At 39.5% G+C, this 14,170-nt stretch overlaps 1 protein-coding gene across 2 annotated transcripts in view; it reads right to left on the bottom strand.

The window, feature by feature from the left end:
- Positions 1-14,170, bottom strand: part of prkcbb (protein kinase C, beta b) — a 261,728-nt gene that overhangs the window by 156,833 nt on the left and 90,725 nt on the right. For both annotated transcript variants that reach the window (XM_057860710.1, XM_057860709.1), the window contains exons 4-5: positions 3,123-3,234; positions 79-207 (exon numbers count right to left, since the gene is read on the bottom strand). In XM_057860710.1, the coding sequence (XP_057716693.1) occupies positions 79-207; positions 3,123-3,234 (241 nt within the window). The remainder of the gene's footprint in view (positions 1-78; positions 208-3,122; positions 3,235-14,170) is intronic.

Below are 14,170 nucleotides of genomic sequence, written 5' to 3'. Positions count from 1 at the left end.
TTAAAAAGCATATTGAGCAATCAACGAAACAATGTAAAAATAAATATTGTGAGTGTGTAACTAGAGGGCAGTACTCACTGGTCACAGTAAGCACGTTAGTCTTGATCTCAGCACTGATGTAAATACGACCTCTTCTCTCAGTGTGGTCTGTTCCACACAGACTCGGCACATTGGCCACACAGCGTTTATGGATGTTCATCATACAATCTGCAACAGACAATATAGTTTTTAATTAGACAGGACCAAGAGCTAAGGAGTCATAATGTGTGCACAAACACGACCATAAAACATGTATGTTTATACTAGATACGGGAAGGTGTTCTAAGAACAGAGACAAAACCAATGCAGTCAGCATTAGCAATCATGTAAGTATCAAAAGGCTTATACCAATATTAGATAAGCATGCAAAAATCCATGGGATGCAATATCCTGTGACAGCTTTATTGTGCTCAATTTTGAATGAGGTGTAATTAACTCTTTGGCTGCCATTGGAAGCACTAGGCGTCCAATCCATTTGAAGTGGGACAACTGACACCAAGCCAACCTCCCAGTTGAAATGGATTGGAAGTCTATGAATGATGAACTAGTGATAAACGTCCAGTCCATTTGAACTGGGAGACTGGCAGCGAATGAAAATTCTTTAACTCACTGCCGTACCTCCCACTTCAAATGGATTAGACATCCACTTGTGAAACTCATTTAAATTCACAGCAGAAGGACGAAAATCATACACAAATAGCAGGTTTTTACAATATGAAGGAAATAAGATCAAGAAAAATTATTTTAAAAAACCTATCACTAAGGTGAACTTAACAATAGAATCTAATTTATGGCTGATAAAGAAATTATTTAAGACATTTTATATCCACTGTATAATAGTGCTGTACAATCACTATCACAATATGGCTCATTTTATATCACAATATTGATATGCCACGATATAAGGCTGAATACATTTTAAATTATTTGGTTAAGAATTATAAAACAATTATGACAGCTTTTCCCCCAATTTACCTTATTTTTGCGCTGACATTAAACCAGGGGTGGGCAAACTATTCCACAAAGGGCCACAGTGGGTGCAGGTTTTTGTTGCAACCCATTAAGAGGACAAATTTTCATCTGCTGTTTTACAAGTGCAATCAGTCGATTGCAGTCAGGTGCTTCTCAATTTCTGCTGAAACCTCATTGGTTATACTATCTGTGCTGGGTCAGTTGGAACAAAGACCAGGACCCACTACGGCCCTTGAGCACCGTTTTGCCCACCCCTGCATTACACTGACCAGCCACAAATGTTACATGGATCAATATTTAATTATCAACTAATACTTGTACTAGTGGATTTGACTACTGAGACTGTTGTATAGTAACTTATTAAGCTAGCCTAATACAGATATTTTCAATTATCTTGCATGCTATACTCACATGTTATATACTGTATATATACATGTATATATTACACTGCTGGCCAAAAGTATTTGCATCCCTGCAATTCTGTCAGATAATGCTCAATTTCTCCAAGAAAATTATTGCATTGCATTGATTAGAAATCTCCAGTGCTTTCTCTCAAACCCTTTTCTCGTGTTTTTTGAAGTGTGTTTTGGGCCATTGTTCTGCTGGAGGACCCACGACCTCTGAGGGAGACCCAGATTTCTCACACTGGGCCCTACATCATGCTGCAAAATTTGTTGGTAGTCTACAAACTTCATAATGCCATGCACATGGTCAAGCAGTCCAATGCCAGAGGCAGCAAAGCAACCCCAAAACATGAGGCAACCTCCGCCATGTTTGACTGTGGGGACCGTGTTCTTTTCTTTGAAGGTCTCGCTTTTTTCCTGTAAACTCTATGTTGATGCCTTTTCCCAAAAAGCTCTACTTTTGTCTCATCTGACCAGAGAACATTCTTCCAAAACGGTTTTGGCTTTTTAAGGTAAGTTTTGGCAAACTCCAGCCTGGCTTTTTTATGTCTTTGGGTCAGAAGTGGGGTCTTCCTGGGTATCCTACCATAGAGTCCCTTTTCATTCAGACGCTGACGGATAGTACAGGTTGACACTGTTGTACTCTCAGACTGCAGGACGGCTTGAACTTGTTTGGATGTTAGTCGAGGTTCTTTATCCACCATCCGCACAATGTTTCATTGAAATCTCTCGTCAATTTTTCTTTTCCGTCCACATCTAGGGAGGTTAGCCACAGTGCCATGGGCTTTACACTTATTGATGACACTGTGCACAGTAGATACAGGAACATTCAGGTCTTTGGAGACGGACTTGTAGCCTTGAGATTGCCCATGCTTCCTCACAATTTTGCTTCTCAAGTCATCAGACAGTTCTTTGGTCTTCTTTTCTACATGTTCAATGTGGTACACACAAGGACACAGGACAGCGGCTGACTCAACTTAAAACCATTTTAACTGGCTGCAAGTGTGGTTTAGTTATTGCCACCACCTGGTATGTGCCACAGGTAAGTGACAGGTGCTGTTAATTACAGAAATTAGAGAAGCATTACATGATTTTTCAAAGGGTGCCAACACGGCCCATTTTGGAGTTTTGTGTAAAATGATAACTTTTTTTTTTTCATTCTCTTTTGTTTTTTTTTTTCATTGTAAGCAAAATAAAGGAAGATACTACTACCAAAGAATTTGTAATTGCAATCATTTTCAGGGAGAAATTGAGCATTATCTGACAGAATTGAAGGGGTACCTATACTTTTGGCCAGCACTGTAAATATGTTTACATTTATAAACACACACATACAGTATTGGCAGGGGAGACAATTGGCTAACTATTCAGTGGTAATAGGGACATCTACAGTACAGGCCGATTGGTGATACTACTATGGCATACGGAATGTTAAAATGCACAGCAGCAAGTCTAAACAAATTGGGCCCCATTTACTGGCCAAATTCTACATTGCATGAACAGGTTAATGGGGATAATGACGATAGACATGCAAAATGCCGATAGAAAGTTTTATATCGTTTTGGCCATTGACAAGGGTGTACAGTACACTTGAGTGTGCACAAGGCCAACAAGCGAGTGTCAGAAAATCAAATCATCATTGTGTAAGACAGTTTTCCGACATAACCAAACCCAATAAGAGCCGATACTGAGAGTTTTAGTACTTACGGTCACATCTCATGCCTTGGTGAATAAGACCATACAGCAGAGAACCACAATGGTCACAGAATGTCGGACTGGAGTAAGTGTGGATCTTAAACTTGTGCTTCGCCCTTGGATCCTGCAGACAGACAAATGTTGACGTTCATTAATTATTATGTGAAAAATCAATCACAATATCATAATCGTCACAAAAAGACGCACTCCGGTCCAATCTGGACTGACAAATCACAGCACGCGAAGTGGGCATTTCTGATATTCCGTATATATTTGACGAAGAGGTTGCTGTAGGGGAATCGGCTGCACTTTCTGCAGCGTCCCGCTACTGCTTGTATAATGTTAAGGCTTGTTCAAAGACCGAGAGAATTTTGCACATACGCTCTGACTCAGAGTCAAAAGAAGACATAACTTGGACTTTTAGCGTTTGTTTTTTTTTCTCATTTCATAAACAAGGACTGTTCACAACACGATGTACTCTTAGATTTTTCCTGCAAAAAGGTATCGTTCATCATCAACTACAAATTGACTATAACAGACAGTCTGAGTCGCATTGGACAGTTGAAGAAAAAAAGCTTCCATAGCCAACCACATTTATTCATTTTTAAGTCCATTCAGCACAATGCGCGAAAAATAATTGTCCATAATACCCCCATCCTTCACCTGTATTCTTTAAAATGAAGCACTGCAAGAGTTTGTAAATAAATGAAAGCAAAACGCACCCATGTAATTTACTCCAAATGTAAACATTGGTCTCATATGTGACGTAGGGACTAAATGTTTCGCAGTCAGTGACGTTTCCACAGTTAAATCTTCGGTTGTCAGTGTTCACATGGTGGCGCCACAAACGCAGAATCTTTACTTTGGACGCAGTTATTGAGAACCCTCGTTTGAATGTGCGTGTGAATGATAGGTCAAACTATAGAAAAAGTCCTTCTTTTTGCCAAATACCCTGCTACGCGTAAACACGGCCTTAATTGCCACCTATCATAGGCGCCGTTTAGATGGTGACACCGCAACACCTTTACATGGTGACGGCGAAAACGGAAGGTGAAGACTTTTGACTCTGGCCCCCAAAGCGAAATGTTTCGATTGCGGCGATTGCTCCGCAACCATATTAATGGAACGCTCTTGCTCCGATGACATTAGCACTCACACACGTTACTTTGGGCATGCGCAGTCGCTGCTAGCAAACATTCAAAACAGCAAAAATGGTGTAACGTCAGCTTTAATTGACTGTTTTTGTAATATTTTTTAATTTAAATATAGTTAATGTTCGCATTTTTGTGCCTTTTGAAGCAAAAGAAAAAAAACGCCAGGACGCCATTGGATGTATGTTGTCTTCTCGACTGAGGATGTTGTTGTGAAGGAAGTGCATCACTCATCACTGGCTGTCGCCTTGTAAAACTGCACTGCCCCTTAGGGCCTGGCATGACTACTACATCGTTTTCACATGAAATTGCGACATCGTTCGAATGGAGACGGAACCATATAAATGCAAGCATGAAATGATTCGTATCCTTGGAGCTTCACCATATAAATGGCACCTAAGTCCGATTTATGCTTCTGCGTTGCGTTGACGGCAGAGCGACGGTGTAGACCCTACGTCGTCATTGAGCGTTCGAAGGTCTGCGTCAAGGGAACACGTTGCTGTAAAATTCACTGCCAACCCCCTATTAAATGGCTTAAGTCAGACTGGCTTGCCAGGCTTGTGTCAACCATTTGACCAAAATTCTATAAATTTTAAATGATGGCAATAGCAAATGTTCCATGATAAAATTGTGACCTATACTTCAACTGATTAGTACAATGTTAGAGTTGTTGTGTATAGTTAACATTTATGCTTTCCTCATTATCGTTAGTCACCTGATAGGATAACTTCTTTCGAGTCAGCCTTTCCTTTGTCCTGGGCCATGTGGCCCCCATGTAGTCTCTGTATTCTATTCCATGTTCGATGTTGCTTTCCTGCCCCTCCCATCCTATTGTTTGCCCCTGAAAAAGAGGTGCTATTGCAGCAACTGGGGGAGCAGCTACCAACCTCCACAAAAGCTACATCGACTTCCTGCGTGTTCTTTTTTAGCCAAGCTAAGTGTACATAAACCTAGCTTCAAATCTAACATACATAAAAAAATTCAAAAATGATCTGAAGCACTGAGAAATTGGGTTTTATTTCCTGTTAAAAAATAAAAATAAAAAAAACTTACTCATGCACGACTCGGGCAGACATTCTATTTCTGTCTGGGGGGGTGTATATGCGCGTGTGTGCAAGACACCTGCAAATCATGCGTATCCACACCTGCATCTAATCTAATATGGCTTTTAGCAGTTGACAGTGAAGACAGCGAATGTATTGCCTGTTATGAACTGCAAATTTATATGTATTTAAACAAAGATAAATGGTCTGCATAATCCCTTAGAACATATCATAAATGTGTGAACAGAGTCAGTGAGGAAATTCCAATATTTCAAATAGTGTACAAATATTCATCTCTAACTTGCCAACAGGTCTTCCTATTATGCAGCAGATGTCGCTATCTACTATTGCTATATGACCTAAGGACGCAAAGATGAATCTTCAGTGCAAAACATGGTTCAAGGGACAGTCACAGTATGCTTAGGTAGTATATTTCAGTTTTTCGGAAGTCATGAGCCAGAAAAAAACAACACAAATTGATTTCTTCCCATGCTACAGAATTGCAAAAACAATGTGTTTAAATTAGATGGCTGCAACCACAATAATACGCAGCTTCCACAAAGCTTTTTCACAAATGTGTATGTGCTTCTTGTCATGCCTAAATGATTGCGCTGGTGCCTGTGATTTCCTCTGCGTGGGTGTAGATGCGCATCTGTGCGTATTTTTGTCTGTGATGATTCTCATCTATTCTCAGGGACGACTGCACCTCCAGTTTTTTTCTACCTGTTACTGCTGTTTTGTTGGTACATGCAGCCATAGCAGGGACAATATTGAACAGAATATACGTACGTTATACAACAAATGCTTATGATACTGTATGATGTTCACAGTTGACAAGAGGTCAAAGTGCATTAATTGAAATGAACATGTGTAAATACACAATCTCGGTGCATACAGTGTTTTTCAATACAATTATCCAGGGTGCCTTATGTATAAAAATATGATTACAGCTTAATGACCTCGAACCTATGTACAGTGACTTGCCCTATTAAGGCTTAAAAGCCTTTAGTATACAACCCCTAGCAAAAAGTTTGGAATTACCAGTCTCGGACGAGCACTCACTCAGACATTTTATCATGTAGAACAAATAGATCAATTAAAAAGGTTGAAAAAATAATGAATTAGTTCAAAAGTGCAACTCTTTAGCATTCAGAAACACTAAAGAAATGAATAAAAAACATTGTGGTGGTCAGTAAATGTTACTTTTATAGAGCAAGTGCAGGGAAATATATATGTAATCACTCCATTCTGAGAAAAAAATATGGAATCATGAGAAACAAACAAAGAAATAACAATCAAAACACATCTCTAGTATTTAGTTGCACCACCTCTGGCTTTTATGACAGCTTGCAGTCTCTGACATGGACGTGATGAGTATTCTTCATCAATTTGGTGCCAACTCTCTTTTATTGCAGTTGCCAGATCATCCTTGCAGGTCGGAGCCTTTCTGTGGACCATGTTTTTCATGCCACAGAGCTAAAACTGTTAAAGCATTTCTTAGAGAAAGACTCATCCAGTGAATTCATGGCCTGCAAATAGTCCAGGTATCAACCCTATTAATAACCTGTGGTGGAAATTGAAACTGTCCATTTAGATCCTACAATATGTGCTCGTCTGTCTATGATAAGGGTTGGGAACCTATGGCTCGTGAGCCAGATCTGGCTCTTTTGACGGCTGCATCTGGCTCGCAGACGAATCTTTACTTATTTAAAAAAAAAAAAAAAAAGTTTTGTTATATTCCTTTGCATTTTGTGCGAAACAGCAACGGTCACCGGCGACTAGAAAGCCTGTTTGCAGTAATTTTAGTGGGAAAGTGGCAAACATACAGTGGGGCAGATAAGTATTTAGTCAACCACTAATTGTGCAAGTTCTCCCACTTGAAAATATTAGAGAGGCCTCTAATTGTCAACATGGCTAAACCTCAACCATGATAGACAGAATGTGGAAAAAAAAAAACAGAAAATCACATTGTTTGATTTTTAAAGAATTTAATTTGCAAATCATGGTGGAAAATAAGTATTTGGTCTATACCAAAAGTTCATCTAAATACTTTGTTATGTACCCTTTGTTGGCAATAACGGAGGCCAAACGTTTTATGTAACTCTTTACAAGCTTTTCACAAACTGTTACTGGTATTTTGGCCCATTCCTCCAAGCAGATCTCCTCTAGAGCAGTGATGTTTTGGGGCTGTCGTTGGGCAACATGGACTTTCAACTCCCTCCTCACCCTGTGGCATCAAAATGATAACAAGAACGGGGAGCAAAAATCCCAGAACCACACGGGGGGACGAAGTGAATGACCTACAGAGAGCTGGGACCACAGTAACAAAGGCTCAGTAACACAATGCACCGCCAGGGACTCAAATCCTGCACTGCCAGACGTGTCCACCTGCTGAAGAAAGTACACGTCCAGGCCTGTCTGCGGTTCGCTAGAGAGCATTTCGATGATCCAGAAGAGGACTGGGAGAATGTGTTATGGTCAGATGAAACCAAAATAGAACGTTTTGGTAGAAACACAGTTTCTCGTGTTTGGAGAAGAAAGAATACTGAATTGCATCCGAAGAACACCATACCCACTGTGAAGCATAGGGATGGAAACATCATGCTTTGGGGCTGTTTTTCCGCAAAGGGACCAGGACGACTGATCTGTGTAAAGGAAAGAATGAATGGGGCCATGTATCGAGAGATCTTGAGTGAAAATCTCCTTCCATCAGCAAGGGCATTGAAGATGAGACGTGGCTGGGTCTTTCAGCATGACAATGATCCCAAACACACAGCCAGGGCAACAAAGGAGTGGCTTCGTAAGAAGCATTTCAAGGTCCTGGAGTGGCCCAGCCAGTCTCCAGGTCTAAACCCCATAGAAAATCTGCGGAGGGAGTTGAAAGTCCGTGTTGCCCGACGACAATCCCAAAACATCACTGCTGTAGAGGGGATCTGCATGGAGGAATGGGCCAAAATACCAGCAACAGTGTGAGAAAAGCTTGTGAAGAGTTACAGAAAATGTTTGGCCTCTGTTATTGCCAACAAAGGGTACATAACAAAGTATTGAGATGAACTTTTGATATTGACCAAATACCAACCCTTTCCACCATGATTTGCAAATAAATTATTTAAAAATCAAACAATGTGATTTTCTGTTTTTTTTTTTTCCACATTCTGTCTCCCATGGTTGAGGTTGAACCATGTTGACAATTACAGGCCTCTCTAATATTTTCAAGTGGGAGAACTTGCACAATTAGTGGTTGACTAAATACTTATTTGCCCCACTGTACATGTCGTTGTGTCGCATAGGCAACGCAGATGAGGGAGAGACACTGTTCAAGTGGGGTTGCCGTATTTTGCTGTCGAAAATAGCGGCCGATGTGCGCATGTGCGTCAGATCAGGATGTAAACTTCCCTCGTTTTCAGTTTCGTTTTCTGCGTTGTTAGAAACCCCTTTGAGAAGATGGCAAAAAGTAAAAAAGACAAGGAGTAGCATACTTTTCAGCAGGACATATGTAAATAAACGGATGAGTCAACAGACGTAAGCAACTTATCCCAGTTCAGCGTGATTGCAAGGTTTAGACTATGAAAGGGACAACAAGAGGGGAGGATTTATTCAAGTCCTTCACTGATTTCGCTAAAGGAAAAAAATCTACCGATGGATAAACTTGTATCGTGAACATGAAAAGAGACGCATCCTAAGTTTCTCAACGCCAGCATGAAGCTTAACCCTACCAAGTATCAACCAGACTACAAAGCCATCAGTAAAACCATGTAGCACCAGAAGTCGCATTAATGGTAAGAAATACTCATCATTGATTAGCAAAAGCATAACAATGTTATTAAAAAGAATTCAGAGACTTATTGTACTTTAACCGTGTTGAAATGACATAAAATGCACACATTACTTGTATTTTTAGTTATAAACATATTGTATGGCTCTCACAGAATTACATTTAAAAATATGTGGTGTTCATGGCTCTCTCAGCCAAAAAGGTTCCAGACCCTTGGTCTATGTTCATTTGAAATTGATGGAAATCTTTATTTTTGGACTCAAAGTTTGAATTTGAATTTTACAGCCAAAAATATTTTGAGTAAATGTTGACCAAAATTAGACGAAGACTAAAATTTTGAAATGAGTAAAATATGACTAAAAATATTTTAGTCCAAAAGATAGGCAAAAATTAAAAGGGCTGCTAAAAACAACACTGTAAAATGTTTGGAACTTTTGTCCGAATAAAAAAAATAATACATAATAGTAAAAAAAAAAAAAAAAAAAAAAAAAAAAAAAAAATTTCCAGTATCGGATCAGGACTCGGTTTCGACATTCAAATCAGATGACTTGGACTCGCCCACAAAAATATGCAATTGGGACATCTTTAATCCAAACAGTTGGTGCGTTATATACTCATAAGGATGCAGCTTTTTAATATTTTAGTTGGGTTTAAGTGACTTCAGCAAATGGACTCTTTCCATATGCCGTGCAGCTGAGTCTCTAAGCATGAAGTCAGCTCATAACATATGCACACAATGCAACAGTCACTATTCACTAATGAGTGCTACAGTACCACCCACACACTTTGTCTTCTTCCATCGTCTATGCTCTGCCTTTCATTATTTTTGGGGCAAAACACACTTTGGTGTGGATGTACAGCAGCTTTCTGTTGCAAATTTCCTGTTGTTTTTTCTTATCTTATGAACGAATGTAAAGCCTCTCTGATTGCTAAACTAGAGCCCTCTTATTTACCATGATTGCTTCAAAACACAGTTGACGCACAATCAGTTCCATACAATTGACCAAATTTTTAAGCATCAATTAATCAATTATGACCATTTGCCAGCCAAATTCAGATTAAGAGATCCAGCAAATCTACACAGTTGAGCACAGACCTCATTGGCAGCGCACCTGACTGGAAGCCTTAAAACTGTGTGTAATAATAACGTTGTTTTTGCCACTAAGGTGGGAAAAGATGGGTTAAATATACAGCATACAATAGACTTAGTTGGCATTTCTTTTTACTTTGTCACAACATCTGCAAACTGAGCAAGCCCACATCCTTTAGTACCCTTAGCTGATGACTTGGAATGTAGGTTTCATTAGAGCTTCATCTCATCCCTCAGCTTGTCCCGAAGGACAAGTATTCTATTAACCCAGATCTATAATTGGCTTCTTCTTTTAAACATACAGTATATCATTGTAAGATGGCGGAAAATGAGATGGGGAAGGGACTTCATGCCTTAAAGTGGGTGTCGACGCAACTGACGACACAAAGTAGATCTTCAATTGCTACATTAAGCATTGTCCTTGAAAAACACTTACCACGCTGAAAAACCTCAGCCTCATGAACTCTGACACATACATGTTTTAACCCTCCTATTATTTGCCTTGATAAATTTCGCTTGGTTTGAGGGATGACTCCTGTGTCAGTCCCATATGCTCTCCAAGCCACTCACTGGCTCAGTGCGAGGCTAACTCAGTTGTTTAACTTCATATTTGATGGGTTGTCAGGCATTCCTAAGCAATAATAGAGATTTAAGATTCAGATACGAGTTCTCATTCTCAACATACCTAATGAGTGCTTTGTGATAACGAAAAAAATCTATCAAATATGGGCCATGTTATACAGTTTAAAAAAAAGTATTTGAACAACCTGCGATTTTGCAAATTCTCCCATTTAGAAATGATCGGCGGGTTTGAAATTTTCATGGTAGGTGCTTGTCCACTGTGAGAGATAATCTTAAGAAGAAAAAAAAAAATCAAGAAATCACAGTGTATAATTTTTTTAACAATTCATTTGTATTATACTGCTGCAAATAAGTATTTTTGAACACCTGTAGCGAGAATGGTGAGCCTCAAACTAAAAGACCTGTTAGTCGCCTTTAAAAAGTCCAATGAACAAGTGAAAGGGAGGTGGTTTTGAGTGACTTTTGACCTGTTTAAGCTGCATATAAACACCTGTCCACCCCACAGAATCAGGAAGACTACGCATACACACACACATACACAGACAAATTTCCTTTTATATATAAGTATAAATTAAGACTTTCTCATGAGAAGCATTCAAATAAAAGTACACTGCTGGCCAAAGTATTGGCACCCTAGCAATTCTGTCAGATAATTCTCCATTCCTCCCAGAAAATTATTGCAAATGCAAATGCTTTGGTAGTAATATCTTCATTTATTTTGCTTGCAATGAAAAAAACACAAAAGAGAACGAAAAAAAAAATCATTATCATTTTACTTAAAAAAAACTTTTAAAAAATGGGTCGACAGAAGTATTGGCACCCTCAGCCTAATACTTGGTAGCAAAACCTTTAGACAAAATAACTGCGAACAACTGCTTCCGGTATCCATCAATGAGTTTCTTACAATGCTCTGCTGGAATTTTAGACCGTTCTTCCTTGGACAACTGCTCCAGGTCTCTGAGATTTGAAAGGGGCCCTCTCCAAACTGCTATTTTCAGATCTCTCCACAGGTGTTATATGGGATTCAGGTTTGGACTCATTGCTGGCCACTTTAGAAGTCTCCACTGATTTCTCTCAAACCATTTTCTAGTGCTTCTGAAGTGTGTTTTGGTCATTGTCCTGCTAGAAGACCCATGACCTCTGAGGGAGACCCAGCTTTCTCACACTGGGCCCTACATTATGCTACAAAATTTGTTGGTAGTCTTCAGACTTCATAGCGCCAAGCACACGGTCAAGCAGTCCAGTGCCAGAGGGAGCAAAGCAACCCCAAAACATCAGGGAACCTCCGCCATGTTTGACTGTGGGGACCGTGTTCTTTTCTTTGAAGGCCTGCTTTTTTTCCCCTGAAAACTCTATGTTGATGCCTTTTCCCAAAAAGCTTTACTTTTGTCTCATCTGACCAGAGAACATTCTTCCAAAACGTTTTTGGCTTTCTCATGTAAGTTTTGGCAAACTCCAGCCTGGCACTTTTATGTCTCTGGGTCAGAAGTGGGGTCTTCCTGGGTATCCTACCATAGAGTCCCTTTTCTTCAGACGCTGACGGATAGTGCAGGTTGCACTGTTGTACCCTTGGACTGCAGGACAGCTTGAACTTGTTTGGATGTTAGTCGAGGTTCTTTCGATCTTTCATTGAAATCTCTCATCAATTTTTCTTTTCCGTCCACATCTAGGGAGTTTAGCCACAATGCCATGGGCTTTACACTTTTTGATGACACTGCGCACGGTAGACACAGGAACATTCAGGTCTTTGGAGATGGACTTGGAGCCTTAAGATTACCCATGCTTCCTCACAATTTTGCTTCTCGAGTCCTCAGACAGTTCTTTGTTCTTTCTTTTCTCCATGCTCAATGTGGTACACTCAAGGACACAGACAGAGGTTGAATCAACATTAATCCATTGTAACTGGTTGCAAGTGTGATTTAGTTATTGCCACTACCTGTTATGTGCCACAGGAAAGTAAGAGGTGCTATTAATTTAAAAAAATTAGATAAGCATCACATGTTTTTTCAAAGGGTGCCAACACTTTTGTCCGGCCCATTTTTGGAGTTTTGTGTGAAATGATAATGATTTAATTTTTTTCCCCCATTCTCATTTGTGTTTTTCGGAAATTACGCTAACTAATATTGCAGAAATAAGACATGATTTTTTACTTCTTTAGAACTTTTAACTTAATGGATAACTCCTTGTTTGACCATCCTTATTCCTTGCATAGTCATTGTTGCAAACTACCTGTCTCTTACTGTCTATTTGAAGTAGCATCAAGAACAAATGCAAGCTAACCTAGATTCCTGCTGCATTGGAACTGAGGTCATAAGTCCACAAACTCATTAAGAAAATGACATGGTGGGGGTGGTAAGGCACCGTAATTAAGAGCAGCCCACCACCCTCTGGGGTGGTGTGGCATTTAAAATAGAATAGGTTGAGGCGGAGAATAGGTGGATTGGATGAGAGCTACTCAGAGAAGGGAGAGTCTCTGATATAAGCATTATACAAAGGTCTGATGAACAAAGAAGTAGGTGATTTATACTTGTTGATTGGCAGTTCTATCATAGTTTAAAACATCTAAGACAATGCGAACGCCAATCAGTTGTACACAGCATTAAAAAAAAAACAAAAAACAATGAACCAAATAATGAACACATTTCAGCATTTTCTCTGGGGGCGACTAAGTGTACTTGTCACACTGAAGAGTCTTTTTGAGGGAAGAGAGGGCATGAAACTTAAAAGGCCCTTAGGTTCTTGAAAGGAAGAAGTTGACATGATGAAAGCGCTCTGAGAAGATAAGGAAGGGAACGCCATAGTGTTCCCATTGGATGCACAAATTAAAGAGTCTGTAATTTAAGAATAGAAACCAAAGAAATGAGGCTACCTGTCAGGCCTTTCAAAGCTGAGTTTATGATAAAAGTAACGCTTAACAGCACTTCCTGTAAGAGCGGGAGAAGGCCATAATTAAGAATCTATTATGCCAGCTGGTTTGATTTAGTACGATAACGGAACAATGAACTTCCATTACAAAGCAAGAATGAATTATTATGACTGATTGAACGGCGCTTCCAAGATGCCTCATAACCTTTGCGTAATATCTGTCCACATTCTGAACTAATGAAACAATTTCACATTCAGGCCATTTGATATTTCTAAGTGAGATTTGCTCTGTGCAACTCATACACTAATCAAAACTGGGAGTCGGAAATAGGAGCTCTCTCCTGTAGGGATGGGAATTGATAGGATTTTTACGATTCCGATTCCATTATCGATATTGCTTAACGATTCGATTCTTTATCGATTCTCTTATCGATTCTAATTTGGGGAAAAAGAACAACAAACGTTTTGATTGCCATCGAGTTTGTTTAATCAGAACTCACAACCTTACAAACTCACAACAAGATCAAAAGAGGCCCAAAGCCTCAATGTTAACT

The sequence above is a fragment of the Corythoichthys intestinalis genome, chromosome 16 (genome assembly GCF_030265065.1).
Source record: "Corythoichthys intestinalis isolate RoL2023-P3 chromosome 16, ASM3026506v1, whole genome shotgun sequence".
NCBI lineage: Eukaryota > Metazoa > Chordata > Actinopteri > Syngnathiformes > Syngnathidae > Corythoichthys > Corythoichthys intestinalis.
The sequence above is the reverse complement of the archived record's forward strand: the minus strand, read 5'-3'. Positions and strand labels throughout refer to the sequence as shown.